Source organism: Aquila chrysaetos, chromosome 3 (assembly GCF_900496995.4).
Source record: "Aquila chrysaetos chrysaetos chromosome 3, bAquChr1.4, whole genome shotgun sequence".
NCBI lineage: Eukaryota > Metazoa > Chordata > Aves > Accipitriformes > Accipitridae > Aquila > Aquila chrysaetos.
The window spans coordinates 32,564,982-32,587,380 of record NC_044006.1 but is presented as its reverse complement, the minus strand read 5'-3'; the positions used below and the strand labels follow the sequence as shown (position 1 = coordinate 32,587,380).

The window sequence follows — 22,399 nt, the reverse complement described above, 5'->3', positions numbered from 1 at the left end:
GTCTGTTGGTTGCCATTGAAGATAGTGGCCAGATACAAACCCCATCTTAATCCTTTGGTCACTGATTGCTGGAATCTGAAAAAACATGCAACAGGAAGGTCCAGAGCATGTTGCTAGATTTTTGTATGGGTTGCATTCTGATTTATGTAATGTGCTGTCTGGCCTATGCTGCTGCATCTTCACTGCTACTTGTACCTGTGCTAACTGGATTAAAGATAGCATACATATACCTCCCCGTGCTACAGGTACCTCTTGATTTTGCTGTGTAGGGTGTTTTGGACATGTAGAGCAATTCTGAGAAGAACAGGAAAACTTTTAAAGTTTACCTTATCAAAACGTTCCATATGCTTACTGGTATGCGGCTAAGCAATCACACTGCCGTGAGTGTTTAATACTGTGTATTTTCTTTGTAGGCACACCCAAAGTTTCATTATGGTTTGTACTGCTGGAGAAATAATAGAAATCAAGGAGTTAGAATTCTGTGAAGAGAGCAGTAATTGATGGTGATGTGTTGTGGAAGCACATGCCTGAAACGAGTTAAGTACTTAGACTTTCCATTTATTAACAGTATTACCAAACGTTATTTGTATGAAGATGTTACTGTAGGCTGTGTGAAAGAAAATTAATCATACGCTTTTTAACAATCAAAATGAGAACAGCATATATAATCATGTTCTTGATGGGTAACTTCTTGTGTAAAGAACTGTTGGCTTTTGAGGCTGATGCAGAACACTGCTCTCTCAAGAAAAAGAATAAAGTGCCCACCTAACTAGAGAAGCAAAAAGCTAAATAAGCTGCTTAAACATAGCTGTCTAGTACCATTTTAGTTGCTATGTGGTATATCTCTCCTGTCCTCCAGCTGTTGCTTCAGAAAGCTGCAGATCTATCATCAGTCTTGTGGTGTATCTGCCAGCCCTCTGCAGATATCTTTGATACCCAAGGGTGTGTCAGGTGGCACTAGATGATGCAGATGATCTCTGTGAGTGGCAGATGAAAAGTCACCTGGGGGGCTCTTGCTGACACTCCTTCAGGTAACAGAAGTGTGGAGGGACCTATCTGGGGAACCAATTCCTAACCTTGATGTGTCAGAGCATTGATGTACAGCCCCCAAAATATAAAAGTTTATACTTCAGTTACATGGGCTGAACTTAGTGGAGTCAATACAAATAAATCACATTAAAAAATCATGTATGTGTGAGTTATGCAAGAGCAGATTCCACACTGTATATGGTCCAGTACTGGTTACATTACTTTGATTAAATTTTTGCTTGATTTTGGTATCTAGTGTGGAAGAAACTTTAATAAAGGTCAGTTAAATGCTAAGGTATTGTTTCTTCTGGTCTTTTAAGGAACTGTAATTTCTTTACCATTTTCCTCCTTATTCAAATATGTTCAGATGCTGTTGAAATTGTCCTGTACCAAGCACGTACATTTAAAATAGCAAATAAATGTATATGGCTTTTGAAATTAAAAAAACAAATTGGTGAACTAGCTTTAATATCCACTGCATCCCTCAGAGAGTTGAATAATGACACATAGTGAATAAATCAACAATTAAATGTAACTACCCCATGACAAACAAATAAAAAAAGAAATTAACAAAACAACCATTACGGATCTAGATAACAAAATCCAGGAAGATATTAATATCTAGAGTAATCTGCAAAATGTCCATCAATCAAAAAATCATTAAAATAATATTATACAAATAATACTACATCTTACCGTAATAGCTCTGCATTTTTTAAATCAATGTTAAAATTTTTGGCAAACTTATCATGTTGTTTTTCTTAGTATTTATCACACAACATTACTTTTGTCATACAACGAAATCCCAGGAGTATATTGAGAGCTCCTGAAAGGCCACTTAACTAAACGAGGCACAAATGTTGTCCGTTGAAGGCAAAATGTCTTTCACCTTTGAATCTTAAAGTCCTCTTTAAAAATGTCAGAAAGGGATGTGTGTTTGATTACTTTGCTAATGATTAAGGAAAAATCCAAAGTATCCGATAACTCAATATTGCTTCTTATTAACAGTTGCCTAAGGAAGGGATATAGAAAACCTAAGTATATGGACAACACATCTTTCTTCTGGCTAGATGATGCTGGTATCTATAGTCTTACAGCATGCTATGTCAGTGTTGCCAAGTGGATCATTACCTTCAGCGTGAGGTACTGTAATTACACCATCTAACATTGCCAGTGCTTATCCTAATTCTGCCATTTACCAATCTCCCTGCTTTTAAGAATGTTAAATGCCCAGAATGTTTTAGATTTGAGTGTTTCAAACCTAGGTTAGCATGAGTTTCAAACTTCTCTGAATTGATAAAGCTCTGCAGCTGCATACATTCTCAGTGGTTTCAGAGTACACAACCATGTTAAGCAGGAACAGGCCCAAAATAGCCTGTGCTGCCAGTTGCACAGATCCATATCTCCAGACACACAAAGATCCTCATGTCCAGCAGGTCCTACCTATCTGGCACGTGGAGAACCATCTCTCTAAACACAGTTGTCATATACCACTAAGGGCAGCCTTTCATTCCCTTACCACCAGCTATTTGTAAGTGCCTGAGGGAGTGTCTTGACTGTGTGTGTTACTTGTGTGCTTACATAGGCGTGGTGACTACTTGTACAGGTGTGGTGACTACTTGTGGACACCTGAAACCATCTCACTTAGTCTGGAGGTGGGATTTCAATTCAGACAAGCTGGCTCAGCTGGGACATAGGACCAGCCCTGCTTCTTACTCTCACTTTTGTTAGTAAGCAGCCAGCTTCAGAGTAACAACATGAATGAGTGCCGACAGTCACCCAGTATTTCCCAGCATTTCCAGTGTCCAGAAGAGCAGAAAAGTTGTCTCACAGTTAAGTGAGAAAGAATCATAGATACTGTTGCAGGTGTGGATTTAAAAAAGCAATAGAGGATTTAATCCTCCCACACCTCAACGTTAGCCCACACCGCCTAGTGTACAGGAAACTGGTGCTATTAGTATAGCACTGCAGCTTCTCTCAGTCTTCAGTCCCATGTGCCTGGGAAGAAGCTGTGGCTGCCTCTAACAGCCAAGAAAGGTATGTCTCTCTGCCTGCACTGCTGGTCCACACCTTTGTGTGTCCAAGCCCAGGGCACCTGCCTACATTATGTGACCTCTGAGGGAGTGTGTTCTTGCCACGTAGCCTGATATGGCCATAGTGCGCACCTCCAACGCATGGCCCTACACAGAAGAGAGAAGCCTTCATCTGTCATCTTCATGTAGAGCCTCCATCCACTCCAATACTGCAGTAACACATAGAGCATTATGTTCCCATGAGTTCTAGGGCCTTACATGCAATACTAGTGGGACTCACTGTGACTCACACAGAGCTTTAAATACACCCACTCGCACCCAGCCTGGACTAACTGAGATTGTCTGTACCCAGACACCTGTCACTCTCATTAAATCTGAAGTGAACACAGACTCTTGGTTATATAACACAAACCCAAAATACTATTTTATTTTTCCTGAAAAAGAAAGAAACCCCAAACAGAACTTGCATTCCATACTGTTTTCAGTACATGACTTCAGATCCCTCAGGAAAAAGATTTTTAAGGGCAATATTAATTGTTAATCTTTTCTTGACTTTCACTTGACTTGACATTTGATATTAAGAATGGAGAATCCTTTTTTAATGTAATGTTTTGCTTAGCTTATTTCACTGTAGTACTAGCATGAAGGAGCAGTCCCTTCTGAGGCTTAAAATGGAGCAAATACTACACTCTTCTGCTGTTCCATCTTGACAAACACTAGACATCTGCTTCAGAAGGAACTAAATGAGGAGAACAGAAATAGGATTCCTGTTTTCTACCACATCGCATTTCTAATTGCTGATTGGAGATGATTTTCACTAAAATAAAGACTTTTTAAAATTAGGTTTGATACATCTGAGTGTGCTTCAAATCAGATTATAGAATTATACACTACAGAAATAAAAGACAAATTTAATGACCTTGATAAAATCAAGGTTTTTCTGTACAGACTTATAGTACTAAATTTTAAGTGGGCCACTTGATACTAATAAAGATAATATACTAGTCTCTAATTAGTTAGAATTTATAGAAAATTTCTTTACATTTACAAACATTATGTCTCTGATATTTCTGAATGTATGACTATAGCAGGCAGGTCAGTTTAAACATTTTTTTCAGTTTCACTCAGAGCGCCTTGTGTTCCCCTGAACTGACAGAGTATACCATATATCTTTATTACCCCATGCCCTGAACATTTGATGACGGCACTGGGACCCACGCGGACTCAGATGGTGAAAAACTGTACCAGACTTTGCATTCAAGGAACTAACTAGATATCAAAAATACATGTTGAACTAGATCAACACATGCAGTCTTTTAGCAATAGCATATGCACACCTCCTTGTTCTGTCAGTGCTTTGCTTGCTGGCCCTGTAGAGGAGATACAGCAAAAGACTTTCTCTTTTGACTCATCCAATTTTTTCTTTAATAGCTAGTATTACTTTAGTGATGGCTTTGCAGTGTTTCATTGATTATTTCAAATGGTACTATTTTCATTAGTTCAATATTTTGTTCTTGGTGTTGTTGGTTTCTAAGGGGACAAGCGCCATAATTTTGCAAGGTCCAGTGATCACATTTATATTTTGGTCAAAAAATTAAGACTGATTTATTCAAGGCTTGTGATTTTTATTTCTGTTTTGGAGTCTTGGATGAGTCATCTCATCCAGTTGGGGGTCATCTGAAAATGAAGAGGAAGCTATGTTTCTGAGTATGTAGATGTAGTATGTAAACTAGTCCGCCAACAGTAATAATGACAAGCTTGGGCCCTTAGAAATAGCAATTAATAGAAATAGGATATCTAGTTTAACAGATTTAACTAGTTTTGTCATTTTTCCAAGCAATGGTGAGAACAGTCAAACGAACAGATGTACAGTTCATACCAGAGGACAGTAAGTAAACAAAGAAATTCTATGCAGTCTTGCAAATGTATCATACAACACAGCAGTGTATACTGTATGAAAGGAAAACAGATCTCAGAGTCTTTAGATTTAAAACTGTTGGACAGCTGTCAAATCTATGATTGTTTTGCCAGCAGTATGCCAGTGCTACAGCCCTTGCCTAACTGTATAAGCCCTAGAGAAATCAATTTATGACAGTTTGAAGAATCAGCTAGAAAAACTTACCAACTCATCTTTTCATAATCAAGAGCTCCATAAAAGACCAGTTCCCAAGTTATGCTTCCAGTTACTTAAAAGTTAGAGTAAAATGGACCATATAAAGTAAAGATGTGGTATCTGCCTTTTATATAGGTGCTTTCATGAAGTTGTCTGTAAGAACACATGAAATATTTCATGAAGCACAATAAAAACCATCATGTGCACATCTGATGTAGTTTGGGATGGCTGATGGTATTCCTGCTCTCTGATTTTGGTTTGTCTTAAAGCCTCATGTTGTGGTTGTCCAGCAGCTGAAGAGCAGCTGCATTCAGGCACAAGGGGTGAAAGACAGCTGGAATCATTAACTTCTTCAGCCCTCCTATGGCCATTCCCATTCATGACTCAAAGCCCTCAGAGTAGGACTGTAAGGGGATTTATCACGTCGTTATCTGCAGTGAGTCTTACTTTGAAGGTAGTGGCTGGAAGGACTTTTACTGAATACTAAATTCCTGAACTTGCCTCTCCCAAACCTTGGTTAAGCTCTTTCTGCTATGATCATAATTTAGCAGGCTAGTTAAGAGTTAGCATAGTCTTCCTTCAGTTCCTAAATTCAGGCAGAGATACTATTAAAACAGCTATTTGAAAAACAGTGTACTGAAAGGCTGCACCAGATGGTGCAGTCAGGGACCTCTGTGAGGCACAGCCCCAGTCATAGCATCATGGCTACTGATGAATCCAGTCTCTGCGTGTTTTGTTAGAACATGTTAAATTCTGCTATCTAATAACTCATAGTAATTAACCAATTGACTACTGTTTTTAGCCATGGACTAACAAATAAACCAAGTATCTTCTGCCCAGGTGGAATGAACTTTGAATCATAGAATCATTTAGGTTGGAAAAGACCTTTAAGATCATTCAGTCCAACCATTAACCCAACACTGCCAAGTCCACCACTAAACCATGTCCCTAAGTGCCACATCTACACGTCTTTTAAATACCTCCAGGGATGGTGACTCAACCACTTCCCTGGGCATCTAAACCTACCCTGGTGCAACTTGAGGCTGTTTCCTCTCATCCTACTGCTTGTTACTTGGGAAAAGAGACTGACACCCACCTCGCTACAACCTCCTTTCAGGTGGCTGTAGAGAACGATAAGGTCTCCCCTCAGCCTCCTTTTCTCCAGGCTAAACAACCCGAGTTCCCTCAGCCGCTCCTCGTAACACTTGTTCTCTAGACACTTCACCAGCTTCGTTGCCCTTCTTTGGACATGCTCCAGCACCTCAATGTCTTCCTTGTAGTGAGGGGCCCAAAACTGAACACAGTATTCAAGATGCAGCCTCACCAGTGCCGAGCACAGGGGAATGATCACTTTCCTGGTCCTGCTGGCCACACTATTTCTGATACAAGCCAGGATACTATTGGCCTTGAGAACTTTTAATTCACTTTCCCTCAATTCACATATAAACGATGATTAACATCTTATGCAGATGTTTTACCTTTTACCTGCTCCTTCTGGGAGTTTGAGAGTGGTTTCTCTCACCTCTTCCAGGCTTAGGCAGGCTGATCCTCCTCTTTTTATGCTCTTTCCATTTTATTTGACAGGACAGGGTTTTTTGCTTTTTGATGACCTAATTTGGAAATAGATACCTCAGATAAAACCAGATGTTTCTAATCAGCTAGACACAGTGTGAAATGGAAGAGATGCATCTTCCTTGTGCTTTACAGATTAAAATTGATCAGATTTGTTGCTCAGTGTTTATGAATTTAAGCTTCCGCACTTTGACCCCAAGGATGCTTGGACTGCCTGAACACAACTTATGTGAAAATTCCTGGCAGGATGTAAAAACTGCACCAGGCGTGACTCAAAAAATAATTTCCCCTCCATTTGCAGGAAGGTAAAAGCATTTTAGTAATGTTTATTATACTATTGGAAAGATCCTGTATAATCTGACCAAAACCACTGCTGAAGATAGATTGGTAATATGTCAGTATATCTTACTCTGACAAATACATCAATTTAAATTTAATTACTAAAATTTTAATGTAATTACCATGTTAGCCTTAAACTTTAGGTGTTCCATCATACATTTTACACTCAAACCAATATGTCATTAGCTTGTGAGTGAAAAGCATATTTTACTGTTAATTGCTCCTTACTTTTACAATAACACAATGTTCCAGTATACCTCAAAACCTAGGTAAAGGTAAATCTTAAGAAAATGATTGCTATTATGTGTGACTTCAGATAAGAGTCAATATTAATCTCATTTATGTGACTATATAAAATATGGTTGTCATACCATACATATGTCTATGTGCATTTGAATCAATAAGGTTTGTTGTATGGAAAGGTACTTACCTTGTGCCAACTCTTGATCTTATCTAGCCTTTCTCTGAGTTTATTTAAATCACTAAAATAGAACAAAGCAAAACCAGCCAAAAGGGCGTAGTTTTCTGTGGAGCTGGTAAATTCAATGGGCTCAGAGAAGGATCTGACAAGTGCCAGAGTTGGTGCAAGTATGGAGCAGAGCCTTAGAGCTGGCAATGAGGGCACAAGGAGAAGGAAACGGTAATGGTGGACTGGGAGTGAGATCTCACCTTTTTAGTAGCAGTGAGATGCTGGATGGGCTCAGCTAGCCATTGAACTATACCCAAAATGTGAGCAGAGTTTCAACAAGGTGTAAAAGAGAATTTCACTTCGCAGTAGGTTACTGGCTTCTTAATTTAGTTAAGTACTGTGGTAGTTACTAGTCCAGGGAGAAGAGGGTTAACCACAGAATAAAAAAGTCCTCTGCTCTTGAAATTTTGATGGATTCTTTTTTGTCTCTCTTTTTTTCTGCCTTACTACAGCTTATCCATTATACTCTGGCTACAGTCTGCATTGTGACTGACAGAGACAGACCATGAAAATGCTATAATGAGCTAATAGAATCACAAGACTGGACTACAGTCACAAATGGATACAAGCTTGGGCTTTATATTTAGCTATAGTGATAGTGCAGTTTGCAGTTGAGGGTGAGCATACCTGATCCATCTTTAAATTAGCTAATCATCCTACTGGAAAATTTCTAGTCACTACAACACTGTGCTTGGCACAAGGTAATTTACTTTTTGCCATCATGGTGAGACTGTTTCCACTGTGCCAGCAGTGTATGTGTATGCAGATTACTTTCTAGACACATCCACCATCTACTTATGAATCCTATTTTTCTTTTGTGAACATGGGATTATGTGCTAACCTTTATGCATGGCTAGCAAAATGCAAACCTTTTAGAAGAAAACGGAGAGTGTAACAGTTAAGAACTCATTGCATAGCAAGAATGTGACACCTAGTGGATAGACGACATTGAGTAAATGTGACGGTCCCATCAAGGAATATTGACATTAAATGACCCTCTCCAGTAGAACAATGAATTTGATACCAGAAAAGTCATTGATATTGAATGACTCTTTGCACTGGGCCAAAGTAATTGGATAATAGCAAGTCCCCACTGAAAGCTCAGAAGTGAAGAAGGTGTCAGAGATTGTTTTAAAAGGATTTTTTGTAAACCACTAGCAGAATGAAGATGTCAGGCCAAGAAGGCCAGAGGGCTTCTAAAAGACAGAGACTAAAGCCCATGAAGATATTGTGGATACTCATGAGATGCATCATAACTGGAGACTTCCAACATGCAAAAGACAGGAATAAAGTGTGTCTAAAAAAACCCCTTTTGTTAAACCTATGTCTTTGTTATTGCCATGTTATCTCTTCAGGAAGTGAGAGTTTTCACAGTCTGAGACACTCAGTGGTGAATAACTATACGGTTAGGCCAGCGGGAGCTGGACAAGACTGAGACACAGTTTGAGAAGTCTAACACATTCTGCCCAAACTAGTTGATACAGACTGTAGTCTGTCTGCTACTCCCCCTGCAGTCTGTAGTACCTGAATTTCAAGTATTCACACATCTCCATTTCTGGGGTGCCCTAGTCCCTCACCGCTTCATTAGCTATAAATAATAGAAAAACTTATTACCAGAAACTGGTACTTTACACTGGCTACAGAATACAAACCAAACTTTTCACTGTAAAATTTACAAATTTTAAATCTGTATGTATTTCCAAATATGCTGAAAAGTGCATGTTGAATAATAGCCAGATGCTAGAAAAAGGATAAAGCTTATCCTCTGGCAGTTGTGTTCTGTATGGGGTCTACACATTGGCTGTAAAAAACCTCTACCAATGGGGGCTTTTTCCTGTCGTCAGTCCCCAGTTCCAGTGGATAAGCCAAAATGAAGTTGCCTTGAGGCCAACTGGTTTACACCAGTCTCATCTTACCTGGTAAGCTGTTATGAATCCACTCAGTAGCTCAGAGCCATTTGCTGTTAAGCAATGTGGTGTGCACCTACTTGGCACAAACCGCAGAGGCAAACACTGTGCAACTCCCAGCCGGTGCCTTTCAAGCTGTGAGGGACAGTTTCTGTAGTCATTCTACATCTGTATGCACTGTTCACATGTGTAGGTTGACCTAATTTGCAAGAAACGCTCAAGGCCCCAATATTGTCTGAAACAAAAAACATTCGGAGAACATGGTTTAAAAGAACTTCCACAAGCCCAGCAGGGGAGCGTGCTTTGCTAGCCAGCTTCTTCGTCTGCCACCCCTGCTCTGCAGTCATGCTTCGCTCTTCTCAGCTACAAATGGATGTGTGGAATTATATTCTCTACAAAAACCTTGGCTATCAAAATGCGAAAAAGTCCTTTTTTGCCTGTAGAAAACGATGTCTGGAAATAAAACTAACCCCACTGAAGCGCAGGGTTTTTAGCTCAAGCTCCGGAAGGAGATTTGGCCTCACAGGAGACAGCACAGGAAGGGAAAGGTGCAAAAAAAAATAAAAGGATGAAGCGAGAGCTCAGGGTCCATACGAGTGCCGATAAAACACCGTAACAAAAGTATTTTGAAAGCATTATGGCACAAGGGACGGACGGACGGACAGACAGACAGAGGCCGCCGGGCCGGGCCCCCAGCCCCCACCAAAGGTCGCGGCCTCGCCTCAGCCGTCACGCCCGTGCCCCAGGAGCGCGCGAGCGGGGCGAGGCGGGGCAGCACCGCCCCCGGCCAATGGGAGGAGGAGAGCCAGCCGCGGCGGGCGGGGCCACGGGGCGGAGAGGCGTGGCCAGCGGCAGCCCGTGGCACGTTGGGCCGCCCCGGCGCCTCTCCCGCCCGCCTCCCGCCCTGCCCTGCGGATGTGGAGCCGGCAGCCGGCGGTGAGTGGGGAGTGGGCGGCCGTCACCCAGCGGGAAGGGGCTCTCGCTGCCTGCGCCGCCGCCGCCGTGAGGGGAGGAGCTTTCCCCCTTCCCGCCCACCCCGGCCTTCCCCGCTGTGGCGCCGAGTCGCTCCCCTCCCACCCCCATCGCCCAGGCACGTTCGCCCGGCGGCGTTCCCGAGGACGGGGAGGCTGCCGGGCCTGGAGCCGGTCCGTTCCCCGCGCGGTGCCCGCCGCAGCTACGGGCACCTCTCCCCCCTCCCCCCCCCCCCGCCGACGCGGGCAGCGCTCGGGCTCGTGCCCGCCCCGTGCTGCCGCGGTGGGCTCCGGGCGGCGGGGGGGGCGGTGTAGGGAGCTGGGCGGGCGGTGCCCGCTGGCGGAGCGCGGCCTGGCGTGAGGGAGCGAGTCACCGGCCGTGCCGGCGCGGGGGGGGGGGTGGCCGGGCCGGGCCTCTCTCTCTCCTCCCCGGTCCTCCGGTTCGTCGGAAAGGAGAGCGAGGGGCGCGGCCGGGCAGCGGGAGGGCGCCGTCGTGGGCGCCTCAGAGCGGACGCGGCGAGGGGCCCTGCCGCTTCTGGCTGCCCGGGGAGGCCGGGCCCGGGGCAGGGCAGCGGGGCAGCGAGCCTGGCGCTGCTCCGCACGGCCACCGTCGTGTGGGCCGCCCCATGGAAGGGGGCTGCGGCTCCCTCTGCCCTGAGGGGTGCGCTGGCTTGGAGACCGCCCTGGGCGGCCACCCAGCGGCTTCGTGACTGGGAGGTGGCTGCGGGGCCTGGAAGTCCTTTTGTCTCTCCTCCCCACGCTTCTGGGTCTGTCGTAAGCTACCGTGTCCGTAGGTGTGCAAGTAGAGACCAAGTTACACCCCACAGGGTCTGTGCTAGGCACCGAACTAGCTACTCCGTCGTACAGGAAATCACAAACGCTGGTTGGAAGAGTGCTTCAGCCCTGTTCTAGTTTTCCATAGTAATATGCCTAAAAGTAACAAATCTTACTTAGTCACCACAACAAGCACGATAATTCTGAATAAATGGTAGGAGCCAAGTTTCCTGAGGAGTAGCATGCTGTTTATACAAAGGCCGTTTTGGGAAGATAACTGTTCTGTGAGGCGATACTGTTAACTAGTAATATTTAATAATTATCTAGTGCTTTTCGTTTTTTAAATTCTTTAGGAATTGCAGTATGCACAATGTGGCAGGCATTATCTTCTTTAAAAAGATAAAACTGATTATGGTATGTGATGCAATTAGGTGGAGTGACTCGTCAAGACAGTGTAGTCAGTCACTGACACCGTGCCTTATCCCTGATCACATTTTCCTTTGATTCGTTCTGCTTGTACCTATTTGCATCTAAAATGTTTTTAAATACTTTATTAATCTAGTGTATTTCTTTTAAAGACATACATACTTGGGTTCAGAGCTGTAAATCCAAATGCTGCAGAATTGTGTGCATGTGAAGGGGCAAGTGAAACTAACTGAAATTGAAATTTGGCTTGAAAGCTTTTTTTTGCCAAAATCAAAATAAAAAGCAAATAGGCGTGTTTATTATGATATGCATATGTTTACAGTATCACTGTATTTTGTAGGATAATTTATAGGAAATACTGGAGATTGTGATTTCTCTGAATCACAGAAATGTAACTGTCATAAAAGCTGAACTGCATCCTTAGAGCAACTTACTTAGAAATTAAGTAGTTTCAGTCTTTGAACAGGTGGGGGAAAACTGCTTAAAGACAGTGGGTAAAATCCTTTCTTCAGTGAAGTTAATAGAAAAAAACCCAACAAACCCCCAAACTGTCCCCTCAGTTGTAAATTCAGCCTGTGATAGGTTTTGTGGGTTTTTTTGTTTTGTTTTTTTTTTTTTTTTTAAACTGCGTAGGTTAGTTATCAGATTTATCTTTTTATATCAACACCTCTAAGCTGCTTTATGAGGCATGATATAATGATCTCTGTAGAATCATTTATATAAAAGTTGAAAGCACAATGTCAACAAGACTTAAGGGGAGCAGCTGAGGAAACTGAGGTTGTTTAGCCTGGAGAAAAGGAGGCTGAGGGGAGACCTTATTGTTCTCTACAGCTACCTGAAAGGAGGTTGTAGTGAGGTGGGTGTCAGTCTCTTTTCCCAAGTAACAAGCAATAGGATGAGAGGAAACAGCCTCAAGTTGCACCAGGGTAGGTTTAGATGCCCAGGGAAGTGGTTGAGTCACCATCCCTGGAGGTATTTAAAAGACGTGTAGATGTGGCACTTAGGGACATGGTTTAGTGGTGGACTTGGCAGTGTTGGGTTAATGGTTGGACTGAATGATCTTAAAGGTTTTTTCCAACCTAAATGATTCCACAATTCTATAAAGGTTCACTTAGATAATTTGGATTATTTAAATATAAAGTTACCCTGATGCTCAACACTTTGCAGCTGGACTTTGTCACAGAACGCTTGGTTTATATCAACAAGTCACTTAAGTGCTTTGTGCATAATTTGCCTATCTTTATGATAGATGTCCTACTCACCTACCCAAGGTGGTGTAAGTTTCCTTGGTATGGTTGAAGCTTCACAAGATTAACTGTGAAGGTTCCTCCTTAAATGTATAATGTGTTTGCACACAGGAGAAGTTTATAGGTTTTAGATATGTGTTTGACTAATATTCTCTTCTGTTAATGTTTTCATTTGCTGACAAATAACACAGTAGGAAATTGCAAGCTGTTGTTTTTGTTGATAGTTTCTCCTTATTACTTGTTTTTATTTATTTTTCTTTTTCTTCACTACTACTTTGCTCTACATAGCAACAACAATTTTCCTACTTAGACAGTAGGACATAAATGCTACCAAAGACTGGTGGCATCTTGCCAAGTGACAATTGGAGAGGTTACTTGTACTGCTGTTTTCAGTAGGTCCACAGAAATGGGCACCTGCCACTTTGCTAAGGACAGACGTGTGTAACTCGCTATAGTAAGGTTTTGTGTTTTTTAGATTGATACCAAATATTTTTTTAACACTGGCATTTTTGTTTTGCTTTTGTACTTAGAAAGCTCTCAAAAGATGGCAGAAAGCTGGTCTTTCTTGGATGCTTTTGAGCCTAACTTCAGACCTCTGGTAGTAATTGAGCTTGCAAAAGGCACCAAAGAAGAAACCATAAAATGGTTCACTAAACGAATTGTGGACAAGAAAGCAAATGGAGGTGAGTACAGTATGACCTTCTGTAACACTTTTAAATCAAATTGGCTGTCATCGTAATACGAAGGCATAGAGAAAATTAGTTTTCAGGTAGTTTGTGGTTTAACTATTGTTTAGCCAATCCCGCTCCATTTTGCATTTTTGAAGTAGCTTAAATTTTTGTAAGAGTAGAGCTTCGTGCTGGTGTCATGAAAATATAACAACTGAACCCTTTTAACCTTATTGGCTTAAGGTCACATGCCTGTTGAACTCTAGAATCCTTCCATTCTTTTGAAACCCTGATAATTTGTCTTTCAACATAGATTTGATATCAGTTTTTATATTAATTGTCTAGATCATGTTTCTCTTGTTGCTTATGGAATGTTGTAAGCCTTGCCAAAATGAAGATGCATGGCATCTACTATCCTGTCCACAAGACTTGGTACCACGTTGTAGAACGAAGTTAAGTTAGCAGGAAGCGATTTAACTTGATAAATTAATGTTGGATTTCAGTTATCTTTTTGCTAGCTTGTAGGCTCTTACAAAGACAGTATTTCATTACTTGTTTTAGTATACTTCCAGGAGTTGAAGTTAGGCAAATTAATTTGTAATTCCTTAGATTTTTTTTTTACTTTTTTTTTTTTTTTAGAAAGCCATTATTTATGGCTGTTTTAGCTTATATTTTATGGTCAGTAGTATTTCCGTGGCTATTGGGTTTGTGACTACAAACTTGCTTTCAGGCCTCTGTTAGATAAATCAGATGTTTCTGTTTCTAAAGTCTAGTCTCCTTAAAGTGAGTGGGACTGTTTGCAGAAGCACTGGTTGCTTGCGTGATGTGAGCATTAGGGGAGTAGATCCAAACTGTCCCCGTTGTTCCAGTTCATTGTCTGTGAGTGCTTCCACAGAAACAGGTCTGAATCAGGGGTTGACCCTGCAAGATTCTAAACACCACGCATCAGATGCTGTTGAAGCCTTAATTCTTTGTGCCCTTAAAAAGATGCAGCTTCAGTGCTCCTGGTAACTAGGTCCAGTATGATGGATGCTAAAATACTAGGGGTTTGAGATGTAATTTTTATGTATTTTCTTCCTTATTTTGCCTTTCTTTACTTTGAAGGTGCACAGCTGCTGGTTAAACCATTGGTCACAGAAAGTGGAGATGAAAATATTTATCTAATTGGAGCTTCCCACTTAAGGCTGTTGCTGGGAGCTGAAACTGTGGGTTTGGTGAAGGAATGTAATGATAACTCAATGAGAACTTTTACATACAGCAGTAGAAAAACTTTCAAAGATTTTGCAGGTAAGCAATTTTAGGGGTCTTTGTCATTGCAAAGTAGTGGCTAAAGATAGAAGTAATTACACTGCTAAATCTTTCATGGTCTTTCTATTCCTTGGAATGGTAACAGTGAACAGAAATAGGAAGAACAAGCCACGAAAAAAATTCTCATTTTTACCTATGGAAATTCAGATCATATAATTAAATTAATTTTTTTTTCTTGCACATGGCTTTCAGTTTTTGCTTGTGTTTTATTTTATTCTTTTGTGTGCTCCAAATAGTCTCTTATTTTTATGAAAGATTTTTGTTAAATTAAGACAAGAAAAAATAGTTTAAAAACATGAGTGCAGGATTAAAAATCAATATTATGAATTAACATAATTTCTGTGAGCCAGTTTTGAGGCTTATTATCTCATAATTAGCTGGAGAAAATAGAAACATTTTTCTCTATTATATTTATACATCAAACAGAATTAAATAATTAAATAACACTACAGAGCATTCAATGAAATTTGGGCATGATTAGCGAAATCATTCCTTTTCCTCTTCTATTTTGAGGAAGTGCCAACACATTAACATTTTCTTTTAAATGTACTACCTGTAAGGTATTTAACCCCTCTACAGTGGCAGAACTCATTTTGCTCTCCAGGTTAAATATTGGAGTTTCTGCTTAGTCTTGCTAATACTTTTCATGTGCCTGTTTTGGTCATACCTTTCACCACATTTTCAATATAAGGGTTTTTGGGTCTGCCTGAAACAATAATAAAGTTGAGTTTTGTTGTTTGTTTGATGCTAGTTTATTCAACACTGCTGCTGTGTGCAATAGATGCTGTGTGCAATAGCTGCTGCAGTGTCTTTTCTTTTGTGACCTTGCTTTCCGGAAATTAGGAAGCCTTGAGAAGAATTGTCAGCTGCAAAGGTGCCATTTCTGTTTCTTTCATGTGTTTACATTCTTAATGCTAATCTGACTGTCATTGCTAACAGATTCTGTAGTAGCAGCTGGAAGTCCAACTACTGTAAATGTAAAAGATAATTTCTGCTGTATCTCCTGGTCTTTTTTCTTTTTAAAAACATTAATATAACTTTAATTTTGTCCAGATCTGATCAGAGGATAAAATAGTTGACCATGCTTAGATGAGGTGAAAAATGTGTCATTTACAAAAGAAACCCTGCAGCCTATGTTGTCTTACTAATATTTCTAGTTCCCCAATTTAACTGGTATTATATTCTCATTCTTTGTATTAGAGACCTGTTGCTGTTTTAGCTTCTTTCTTAGTGTATTTAGGGCCATCCCTATAGTTTCTTATTCCTAGGGGGAAGAAAATAATCAATTGGGTTATGTCAAGGAATCAGACTCTATTTCCTTGATGATAAATTGATGGGATTGACAATAGGTTTGTTGCTGTAGCTCTTAAAAATTTGGGATTTTTGGAAAGGTTTTTTATTGTTTTACCTTGTTTCTGTATTTTTATCAGAACTACTTGTCTCCAATGGCTTATCATTATGATGTATGAGCAATAAAGAGCAAGATACTGTGATATTTGGTGTGAAATGCTTGTTGAAAAGGAGTTCTGTGCTGACATCTTACTGTTCTTCGTTATGAAAATACTTCAGGAACTGTATGGCAGAAAGGGTATGGAGATTCTGAGATTGGCAAATAGTGGATGCCTAAGTAAGAGTTTCAACAGGGCAAGAGTATGTAGTACTTGCTGGTATACTATCCCAGCCTCCAGGAATTAGTACTTCAGGGTGTCTTTGTCTCTAGTGATTTATTCTCTTAGTTCACCTGGGTAGTCAAAAATACAGTGGCCAACATGTGCCAGTTAGCCAGTTAGAGAAAACTTCTTCCCAAGATGTTTACTTTAAAAAGTGGTGGTTTTGCTAATGGATGTTTGTTGGCAGTAATTGTCACTTCCACCCGATTCTGGTCATCTTTGATAGTTGTTTGCTGCCAGGGTTGTCTTCCTATGCTGCACAATTTCATACTACCTTCTTTTTGATTTAGATGACAATCACAATTTCCTTACAATGGCAGAATGTCAGTATATCATCAAACATGAACTTGAAAATTTGAGAGCTAAAGATGAGAAAATGATCCCTGGATATCCTCAGGCAAAGCTGTATCCAGGAAAATCAATTGGTAAGCAATGTAGCTTGTTGCCTGTCACTCACTGCATTGATATAGGATGGTGTTCATGGTGAAAAAAACTTAATATTCCTGCAATGAAGAGGAATCCTTCAGGCATTAAAGTCCCACTATTTTTAATTAACTTTGTTTTCTCTTTGCTGCATAGTGATAGGACAAGAGGCAATGGATGCACAGTGCAACAAGAGAAATTCTGAATAGATATCGAGAAAATGTTTTTCACAATGAGGGTAATCAAACATTGGAACAGGGTTTTACAGAGATTGTGGTAACTCTGTCCTGGGAGACTTTGAGATCGTCACTAGACAAAGCCCTGAGCAGCCCAATTTAAGCTGGACCTACTTTGAGGGGGAAGTTGGACCAGATGACTTCCAGAGGGCCTTCCATCCTGAGTCTTTCTGTGATGCTGAGACTGTGGCCTTATGTTTTCAGTTGGATAATTTTCATGTATATTGATGTAATCCATTATTTTTATAATTAGTACCAAAAATATTTGGTTTTAAAAAATTACATAATTATATACTTGGATTGTCTCTGTATAAAAATACTGGAATGAGTAACAGTGTTGCAGAGCTATAAATTTCACAATATGAAGGAAGGAAGTTTTATTTCATTCATTTGATTTCATTTTTCCTCCTCTGCTTCAAGAGCTCTTCCTTTTCATGGGAGAAAGAAGCAATGAGAGTTAGTGCTATTTTTGTGGTAGCTGGAACTAGTTCATTGGCAGAGATGCTACAGTTTCTTAGGAGAATTTATCTTAATATTTGTATGTCCTTTTAATAGCAGTGTCTTTATTCATTAGTGTTGGTCATCAAAGAAAGAGATCTGTGCATATCAGTGGTTCAAGAAATGTAAATAAATGTAGATGTCAGATGAGTTTACACCAGTAATTTTTTATATAGCTAAGATATTTTCTAGTTATGTCAAGTTGATGCTGGTGGGAAATGGTAAAAAACTATGACACAAAATTCCAGTGCCTCCCCTCTCCTGTTTTTGAATTTATTTTCTTTTTTAATATTTCCATGGTTGTAACTTTTCCCACAAAGCTACACATGACATTTCAGTTTCTGACCTGTAGCACTTTTTGTTACTGAAGCTGCAAATGATTATATTGCAAACTTATGGAATAGTTAATAGATGTGAAAAGGTTACTCCTTTCTTTTCCACTGGACAGCATAGTCTTTGCAGGAATAGGTAGAACTGCTCTCTATAATGAGTAATTTTTAACATGCAGACAATTTATTTATTTTTAGGTTTTAAATGCTAGATTTATTTGAAGGGAACTGTAGGCTTGCTAAGTACATAATGTAACCTATTTGTTTATATCAACTTCACTGTCCTTTGAAGGAGTACTGGGTACTTTTTTTTTCTCCTTTTTTCTTCTAGTGAGAAGATTATTGACCAGTGGTATTCTAGTTCAGATTTTCCCACTGCATGATAGAGAAGAGTTGAAAAAGCTCCGTCAGAGCTGGTATGGCCGAGTGAAAGTTGGCTATCAACCTTTAGGTATGTGAACACTTAACTCCACTACAAATAAAGTGCAGGGTTTCTTCTGGAGAAGTTTTCTCTTTGGTTTGTGTGAGAAGACCAAGGGTGCTTCCGAACTTCTACTCCAGCATTTAGCCTCTGTAGAAGTGAAACTCCTGTGTGGAAGGTAAGTATTGTACCAAGAAATCTGTGGTTTCACTAAGAGTTTACCTTTTCACATCCCCAATTATCCATTGCAGTTGATGTCCTCTAACATCACCTTTCTGCCCAAGTTGCTTTGTTGGCCACTGTGAACCAAAGTCCTTGTTTTACCCAGCCTTGCTTTTACTGGTCTTGGAATCAACAGAGTGGCTTAGGCTCTGGTTAAGGAAGCATCCACATTTCTAGACTTCTTAATAGGCACAGCTGAGCTGAATTCACTCTTCATTGAATTCTCTTTGGTTCTAAGATGGCTGTAGGGTAATCTTTTGCTATAATGACTAGCAATACAACTGTTCTGAAGTGAAGTGTTGGATGTGCAGGCTGCTGTTTCTTGATTTTCTTTCTTGTGGCTGCAGGAGTTCTGTATATAGGCCTTTGGTCATAGTTTCCAAGTTGGAGCTGGGGGGCAGTTCAAAGGCTCAGCGTTTGCACTGTGATCATCTAGCATGGAGTCTTGAAATTAGACCGTTGCTGTTTTACCAGCTGGGCAAGTTTTACCTCTTCCAGCATTTCCTGTGTAACCTCCTGAAATGGTTCAAGGCTTGAGAAATTGGTGGCTTAGAGTCTGCAGATTCAGTGTCTGCAAACTTCCTCGTAACAACAGTCTGCACATCACAAATTCTCCCTACCCATCAGTGAAGCAGTAATGGACCAAGCCAAGACTGTTTTCTCAAACTGACTCTTGACAGGGAAGTTCCTCAATGTCTGGAATTCCCAAAGCTGTTTTGAGTTGTAGGCATGTCAAAAGTGTGTTTACAACTGTTTGTTTTAAATTCATTGTCTGTATGAAGACTGTATGTTGTTGCATGCCAGGGTCACTTGAGTATATTTTACACACTGAATAAGCTTAAAATGAAAATAGTTTTTAGTCTGGCAATGTAGAAAGTTAATTTCTGGATTCTAAACTGGTAAACTTTACTTAAAAATAAGAAACATTTGGGAGTTTGCCTGATTATTAATCTCTGGGTCTTGAGATTCTTTCCTGAGCTACAGGAAGTTAAAGATCTGGCTCAGTAATGCCTGCCTCCAGAGTATTGTATTAGGGGTCTTCCTGTGTGCTTGTCTTTTGTTTATGCAGGAGAGGGTTTTTTTTTGGCTGAGATTGAATGCACATAAAATTTCAAAGTAAATCCCAGGAGCCCTGTTATGTATGTATTAATTTAGGGTTGTCTTTCACATTGTGTGTTTGGAGTGTGAAATGATGCTAATGACCTACACTTGAACTTACTTGTTAATAAATTTTTGATTGAGAGGTATGTTGGAGTGCCAATTCTTCTGTTTGCCTTTTCTTCTTGCTTTCAGAAACTTATCTGATTGGCAATTGTGATCTTCTGCTGTAGTGTTTTGTAAACCATAAGCTGTAAGAATATTATGGTATTGCACATGAGGTTTTGATGTGCTAGTCTATTATGGACAGTACATTTACAGTGTCAGTTCAGAGGTCATGATGTCACGGCTGTTTCGTTAAGCTGGTGAATACATAACAGTGGCATACAAGCAATCTGGTCTTCCAAGCAGGCAAAGATAAAACAGATTTCAGCATTCTAAACTCAGGTTTGCTAGGCATTTCTATACCTTATTATGTGGTGCCATTTCTAGATTGTGTTGAATAATAGTCCTACATTTTTTTGTTAGTAGTAAGATAAGTGAGATCTTGTATTCCTTGGAGGTAATACATCTGTCATGAAATATATCCTTTAGTAGTGCATTTTTCAAGTCTTCATAACGCCTGAGCAGGCAACCTTGGTGAGTACAGCAGGTGTGTATTTCATGTATCAGTTGTCTACTGAAGGGAGTGTCTCAGTCTGGGTGTGCTACCTGACGTGTTTAAGATTTAAGATTTCAATATACCTTTCCATCTATTCCTTTAGTTCGTTGAGGGCTGGCAAAGCACAGCTAGTCCTTTTTGGCCCTGAGCAGGCTGAAACAAATTTGTTTCCCAGGTGTACGTGTGCTGGTGAGAAGCTTCAGAAGTTAGGTGTCACTTGCTGTTAAAGTTTGGTTTTTATTATACCAAATGTTTTCCGTGCCATCCTAGCCATTCATTGATATAATAGGTTCTGTTTTCAAGAATGCTAGTGTGTTCGTGTTTCTCCCCTGCCCCCCTCAGATGTCTGATGTTGATATGGTAAGTATTGAGATATTTGACTTCCCTACCATCTGAATATATGTATATATGTTTGTGTGTATATATATATACATAACAACAAAAAAAATTCAAATAACCTTCTGAGTTTTTGGAACATTGGAGAAGGAAGAACAAAAAAGCAATAATGTTCATTGTGTTATTTAGAAAAAAAATCGGGGCCAAGGGATTCATGTAAAGTCAAGTTTGATATTATACTGACATCTATGTTAAGTGTAGTCTTAATTGATTCTTTTTTCTCTGCAGATGAGATACGCTGCTACTTCGGTGAAACCATTGCTCTCTACTTTGGCTTCTTAGAGTACTTCACGTTTGCTTTGATTCCAATGGCTGTCATTGGGATTCCTTATTATGTGTTTGCATGGGAAGACTATGACAAATATGTGATGTTTGCCACATTCAACCTGCTCTGGTCCACTGTGATACTGGAAGTTTGGAAGCGGATTTGTGCCATCATGACATTCCGTTGGGGGACGCTGTTGATGAAACGACAGTTTGAAGAACCAAGATCAGGCTTCCATGGTGTCCTGGGTATCAATCCTGTCACTGGGAGGGAGGAACCAGTGTACTCAAGTATTAAGAGGCAGATACGGATTTATCTGGTGTCCTTGCCATTTGTGTGCCTTTGCCTCTACTTCTCACTGTATGTGATGATGATTTACTTTGACTTGGAACAGTGGGCTCTGGATTATCATGAAGAGAATGAGTCTAACTTCAGCAACTTGATGCTGTTTGTGCCTAGTATCATATATGCTGTTGTGATTGAAATTATGAACCGTATCTATCGGTATGCTGCTGAATTCTTAACATCATGGGGTAAGAAAGTTGTTTATTCTTCCTTAAAGTTAGAATTGCAGAAGTTTAGAATTAGTTTCTTTGTACAGTATGTTACTGTGAGTTCTTGTTCAATGGAATGGAATGCTAAAGAAATTTCCTGAAGTAGATCTTTACTGTGGGGTAAAAGAGATGGCCATTTTAACTTCTTACATTTATTTTGAGTGTTCTCAGACTGCAATTTCACATTTGGTTTAATTTGGTCTAGCATGCCATCAGAAGGGGTGATCCTGCCTTCCTCCTCAGCCTCTCTATGCCTTTGGTGCAGAGTCCCCCTTCGCTGATTTAGCTCTTTGTTTGGCTATATCAGCTGTAGTGCTGGCAAAAGGGATGAGGTGAGATTATCAGGATGGGACCTCAGAGGTGGATGGCAGGAGGGACTGTCCTGGCAGGTTGCACCCACAACCTGGGTTTGCTGGGTACATCTTAGTTTACTGATATATCTATGCAGAGGACGGAGGCACTGAGATAAGGAACAAAATTGAAAAACACCAACTAAATGTCATATGAGAGTGTTTGTGTATGCTATATATGTAAGAAAAACTGAGATTTCACATACCTATCAAAATATTTTCCTGTGGGCACTCACAGAAGAGGAAGAATGTTACAATAGATTGCCTTTTTTCCCCTTGTGTGTGTGACTTATTTAACAGATTGGGCCTTATGTTTTGTAACCTAACATAAGGATATTGAAATGTCAGTGTTTATTTTGAATTTTAGCATTTCTACAGACATGTGCAGTTGCTTTCAGACAAAGTTAATAGATGAAGCTA

General features: G+C 40.3%; 1 protein-coding gene across 4 annotated transcripts in view; it reads left to right on the top strand.

The window, feature by feature from the left end:
• Positions 1-10,282: 10,282 nt before the first annotated feature.
• The window catches only part of ANO10 (anoctamin 10), a 130,001-nt gene continuing 117,884 nt past the window's right edge, over positions 10,283-22,399 (top strand). Inside the window, exons 1-6 of one of the 4 annotated variants that reach the window (XM_030010010.2) lie at positions 10,283-10,398; positions 13,411-13,563; positions 14,653-14,835; positions 16,817-16,951; positions 18,344-18,463; positions 21,039-21,608. In XM_030010010.2, the coding sequence (XP_029865870.1) occupies positions 13,425-13,563; positions 14,653-14,835; positions 16,817-16,951; positions 18,344-18,463; positions 21,039-21,608 (1,147 nt within the window). In that variant the 5' untranslated portion in view covers positions 10,283-10,398; positions 13,411-13,424. Of the gene's footprint in view, positions 10,399-10,425; positions 10,514-10,812; positions 11,208-13,410; positions 13,564-14,652; positions 14,836-16,816; positions 16,952-18,343; positions 18,464-21,038; positions 21,609-22,399 lie in introns of those variants that run through there. The other 3 variants (XM_030010008.2, XM_030010007.2, XM_041122635.1) reach the window with 3 other exon arrangements.